Genomic DNA, 5,823 nt, shown 5'->3' on the forward strand with positions numbered 1-5,823 from the left:
GTGATGAGGCAGCTGGCAGCAAAAGTTTGATCTGAAAATGATTTGTAGGGGAGTTAATTTCATAATGGAATTATGTGCTTTAAGAAGAAGAATTGGAAGCTTTCTTCCCTTTGTTTGTTTAAAATTATATTGAAAATCAAGTAGGTAGTGTGTGCTGGAATCTGTGCCTGTCATATGGTTTAGTTTTAGGTAGTCATGCAATGAGAAGGGAGTTTGACTCAATGATTCTTATAGATCTCTTCCCACTTGAGATATTCTGTGTTATGGGAATACCGCAGCAAATAACCATTTTCATTTCAGAGTTAAAGAAAAGAAATCTCTAACACAAGGAAGATAAGCCAAGTCCCTCTATGCACATCTAATTACATTGATATCTCTTATTTAAATAAAATATATTTAGATGTATGCTTGGCTTTTCATTCTTGTGGTTTTGGTTAAGAATTCTCCTCCTTACCCTTGGCGGCCCCACTACCAAAACCATGCCATGAAAACCAAATACAGCTGGAAATGTATTTAGCAGTCAAACTCACACAATGTTTTAGGACATAAGAATGATCAGACTGAATTGGCTTAAAGGTCCTCCTGGCCTGATCTTTGGCCTAATATTTTGAATGACTACATTAGCCTGAGGCAACAAACTCTAACTTTCAATTTTATGTTGTATGAAGATGTGTTTCTTTTTGTTTCTTTGAAATCCATGGCCTGATAATTCCAGCATATGTTCTTTGTTCTTGAGAAATAATGAGTTAGCATTTCTGTTTACAGAAACAGTTCTGAATCTATGGCTGTTCTGGTTGCCCTTTGCAGGATCTACTCTAGTTTTACTATATCCTTGGGAAAAAGAGTCATCTAAGAGTTGAGGGCTTGACTTATGATCACAAAAAAGTGAGATTCATCAGCTGTTTTATGATGCAATGTGTTCTGATTAAAGAAAAGTGTATCTCGTCTTACAGATCTGCAATGAATCAGTTCCTGTTAGAGATATGTTTTTCCTGGATGGCTTTGTATGAACTGCTGGAAAGTACAATTCATCATTCTGCTCTGATCTGCTGCTCAGAGTGGAGATAAGAGAAAGAAGGGGAGATAGGTCTGAACCAGATCTCTGAAACCTGAGCCCTAATATAGTTTTCTGTTAGGGGAAGGAAAGCAGTTTTACCAGAAATAAGGATCTTTCAACCAGGTAGATAGAGTGCATGTTCAAAAACCTCAAGATGTGCCCTTATTTTCACAGAGATGCAAATGGTTAAGTGTCAGTGTTGAGCTAGGACACTACATATGTATCCCTTCATAGGTGATCAGATGCATTGTAGAAGTGGTAAGGGTAGTTTTATTGCATATCTTAATGTATTTAACTGTTTTTCTGCATACTCAGAAAGCTAGGAAGCTGGAAAAGTTCTAAGACTTCTCTCTCTAGGGAAGCAGGACTTCCTAAAGATGCTCTGTCTGAACAGAACTAGAAGATATAGTGCAAATCAGAGGTGAAAAATGAAGCAGCACCATCATTTTACAACATTTTTTGGGCTTTCTTTTCTGTTCAGGTTGCAGATAATACAGAATGTGGGTGATGTTCTGGCAAGACATTAGTAATTGTCTTCTACATTTATAGCCACAGCAATAACAGACACCAATGCACCTTAGGGAACATTAGTTGCATAACGCTCTTGCCCAAAACAGTTCTGCTATTGTTACTAATATTAATGGTTCCACTCGTCCTTCCGGGTATAAGCTGTGTGTCACCTTGTGCACTTGATTGCTGGAGTCTACACACATGAAGTGTCCCAAGACAAATGTCATGTGGGTATACGTGTGACCTTGTGGGCTGCAGATATAAATAACAGATAAAGGTTAGACTCTGTGGCCTAAACCTTGATGTTCTCACATATGGCCCAGCTAAATCTTCATTCCTTGCCCTTTAAAGGCTAGATCCTGCCTCCCACTTCACACCCAGCCTCCTTCCTAATCTTCCCACCTCCCAGTAAGTGTAACTGTACCCTCCCTCTGGTTTGGCTCCTGACTTTTGTCCTAGACCCAACCCTCACTTCTATTTAACTTCATCTGCTTCAATTCACACAGCATTAACATGAGGTCTGAAGGAAATTCCCACCTTGGCACAATGGATTAGAGTGTGAGGGATTGAACAAATGTGAGAAAGGTTAAACAAATGTCCTGAAATGAATTTGCTGGAAGGAAGAGCTGAGGTTCTTCATAACTGTTTTGTTCTGTCTCACAAATGGCTATTTTGAGTTCCTTCTATTTCCCATTCTTCCCAGCTGTATTGGGCAGTGAATGTTAGTTACAGTAATCTCAAAACTTCTTATAGGATCAGGCACCTGGAGCAAGAGGAGGACAGGGAGGATAAACTACTTTGCCCAGTGCGGGTGATGAGTTTACGCACTGAAAAAACCACCTGTTGATCTTTGACTCATTCAACGACAAAGTCATGTCAAATTCTAACCTGACAAATTCCTGGTAAGTGATTAAAGCCTGAGACAATAGCATATTTCTGCGTCTTGACACTGTCAAAAACCACAAGTACGCTCATTCAAATTCTCCCTTTGATGCTTTGAGGTCAGAAGTAATTTTGATCAAAAGCTAGAGGAATTACCCCAAACTTAAGCTATAGAGCATTCTTTGTTTTGGTCTTCAGTTGCCCTCAGAATCTTTACTTACTGTTTGAGAGCTCAAAGACTTCTGGCTAAATAAAAATAAATGCATTCCAAATTCCAATAAGAAAAAATCACACTCATTTGGACCGGGAATACTTTCATGGATCTTGTAGTGATTTAAAGCAGAACAAAACTCTGGTCATGCTGAGCAAACCTGGATAGTGAATAGATGTAAATTTGCCTGTTTTGCAGATCTGCATTGTGCAGAGGTTGCAGATGATGAGAACCTGTGATGCTGAAGGTCTCTAAATCTGTAAAAATAAATAATTGATGTTTTATCTGTAAGCAGTGGATTACTCAATCCATTAATTTCAACAGAAGACTAGCATTTTTAGGCTCAGTGTTCACATTTCTGGCTGAAAACTGAATAATGCTTGGCTTTGGGACGTTATGTTTATTTTATTGCCTTTGAGTTTGGGCAATTTTCAGCCTGAAACATTTTTCATTGGGGGGAGGGAAGACAACAACATTTTCGCTGGAAATATCAGCCAGACCTGCTCCCCCAAACCTCTGACCGGCCCTGCCGGGAACCTTGGTGATGTCGTCCCCGTGACTCAGAAAAGCATTTTCCAGTTATATAAACAGGTACTATTATTATTCTAGCTACATGGTGAGGCATGATTTCACTGCAGTCCTGGTAAAATGGCATCTTGACCATTACTTATGTGTTGGTCTTTTTGGGTCCCAACAGTCACGTGGTCATGAAGCAAGGTCTGTGGGGCTTGAGACATGACAAATACTAAAGCTTCAGTGCATTAGTTGCTAATCAAAGTGAAACAATTAGCCCTTCTATCATGGTTTAAGCTCAGTGAGCAACTAAGTACCATGCAACCACTTGTTCATTCATCCCTCCTCACCACTGCCCAGTGGGATAAGGATGAGAATCTGAAAAAGAAAAGGTAAAATCCTGTTGGTTGACATAAGAACAGTTTAGTAATTGAAATAAAGTAAAATATAATATTAATAACAACAATATATCACTAATAATAAGAAGAAATAAAAAGAGAGGATAAAACCTAAGAAATATTTGAAGCATAACTCAATTGCTCACCACCCACCGACTGATACCCAGCCCAACCTGAGCAGTGATCTGTCCCTTTCAGGTAACTCTCCCGGTTTCTATACTGGCCATGACGTGCTGTGGTATGGAATACCACTTTGGCTAGTTCAGGTGTCCTGTCTCTGCTTCTTCCTGGCTTCTCGTGCTCCTCCTCACTGACAGAGCATGAGATTGAAAAGTCCTTGATCAGGGTAAGGGCTACTGAGCACCAGCTAAACAGCTGGTGTGTTACCAGCATTGTTCTCAGACTAAAGCCAAAACACAGCACTGTACCAGCTACTGGGAAGAAAATTAACCCACTCTCAGCCCAAATCAGGACACCACCTTTACCATTTTAAGGTAATCCTGTAGAGGTGATGGTTTATCAGGCTCAGTGCTGGCTGGTCCCTCTGGCCCAGCTTTTTGTAATCATGCTTCAGCTGCTAATAAGATACGTGACTGAAGTAAATCAGTTGTTTTCCCTGTCCCTTCCCTATCTGTATAACAGGGGCAATGACATTAGTGGGTGGCAAGTTCTATGTCAGAGCAATTTTTATTATCCTGATTGAAGTTAGTTAGGCAAAGTGCTTGTGATCGTTCACTGAGTCAACAAAATACGTCCTTTTAATTCAGTCATACACATTTTTTAGGTACCCTGTGATGGACTCTGCAGATGCTGGTGAGATGTGAATGCATCGATGTGCTGACAGCATTTTAAAAACGTGCCTCCAAAATGAGAGCAATAGTTGAGGGAACCTGTCCTCAGGGTATGTGTGTGCATGGTGCTGTGCTCAGTGTTCCTGGTATGACTGCAACAGAGAGAAAACAAGCGCATGGCTATATTAACTTATTCATTGGTATTAACTAATAGCACCTTTAGTGGTCATGGTTTTGTGTTCTAATTCTGGCAGAACCCAGCTATGTTCACGACCATGGAAAACCTGGCACCGCTGAGCACCATCAGTGAGCTTGCGCTTCAGCAGAGCAAGGCCAAGCTCTTCCACAGCCGTGTGAGCGGTCCCTCCAGGCGCAAGCGGGAGTTCATGCCGGATGACAAGAAGGACACCATGTACTGGGAGAAGAGGCGCAAGAACAACGAGGCTGCCAAGCGCTCCCGGCAGAAGAGGCGCCTCAATGACTTTGCCATGGAGAGCCAGCTCGTTGCTCTCAGCGAGGAGAACTCCATCCTCAGGACAGAGCTGCTGTCCCTGAAGCTGCGCTTTGGGCTCCTCAGCCCAGACACCAGCACCTACCAGAGTCACTCCCTCCAGGATTTCCTGGGAGTTTATTTCAGAGGGCACAGAGCAGCCTCCCCGCACCTCGAGGCAGAGCCCTTTGCTGGGGAGCCTTGCTTCTTCACAACAAAGAGCTTTGTGCCAAAGGTGCTGGAGCCAGCAGACCTCTCCTGCAAAACCTTTGGCTCATCCAGTAACATCCTTGGCTGTGACTCAAAGCCAGCTCCCATGGACACACCTGGCCTTCAGGAGCCTATGAGGCTTGATGCATCCTTCACATCCACAGTTTGCTCTCCATTCCCCAGTTACCACTGCCCAAACAAATATGCCTTCCATTTGCCTTTTTCAGGCAGTGCCTGCTTCTTGTGCCCGTCCTCCAGTCTAGCCGAGGTGAGCAAAGGAAACAGCACAACTGTCTCAGATGAAGATGATGAGCAACAAGTGCCCAAAGCCTTTCCTCTACAGCCATGCAGCCTGCCATGCCCTTCAGAAGATCATCTGAAGGGCCGAAGCTACACTGCTCTACCTCACAAGCTCCGTATCAAGACCAAAGCCCTCAGCAGCTTGGAGGAGAGCGGACTGGACTCCCACTGAGTTAGCAGAGGAATGGCTCACTGTGGTGCCAAGACCTTCCGAAGACATGAAGTGTTTGGAAGGAGGGGGTGGGAGGAAAATATCTTATGCTTCAAAAGAGGGAAGTAATTTTCCATACTTTGCATAAATGGTAGGGGAGTTTGCAGGTCTGGGCTGCATCACTACAGCACAACTGGAGCTGGCACAATGTCTATCTTGCTGGGTGAGACCTGCCAAACCCTGCAGTTGTTGTGTAAGTATGACTTTCACAGAGCTGCTCTGCTTAGAAACCAAGCTAAAATCTGAGGCA

At 42.9% G+C, this 5,823-nt stretch overlaps 1 protein-coding gene across 1 annotated transcript; it reads left to right on the forward strand.

The window, feature by feature from the left end:
• Window positions 1–4,637: 4,637 nt before the first annotated feature.
• NFILZ (NFIL3 like basic leucine zipper) lies at window positions 4,638–5,534 on the forward strand (the record flags this gene model as incomplete). Its single annotated transcript, XM_080634212.1, has 1 exon — window positions 4,638–5,534. One exon carries the CDS (start codon window positions 4,638–4,640, stop codon window positions 5,532–5,534), a length of 897 nt encoding a protein of 298 aa, XP_080490338.1.
• Between the last annotated feature and the right edge of the window lie 289 nt (window positions 5,535–5,823).

The sequence above is a fragment of the Psittacula echo genome, assembly GCF_963264785.1.
Source record: "Psittacula echo genome assembly, chromosome: 24".
Lineage (NCBI taxonomy): Eukaryota > Metazoa > Chordata > Aves > Psittaciformes > Psittacidae > Psittacula > Psittacula echo.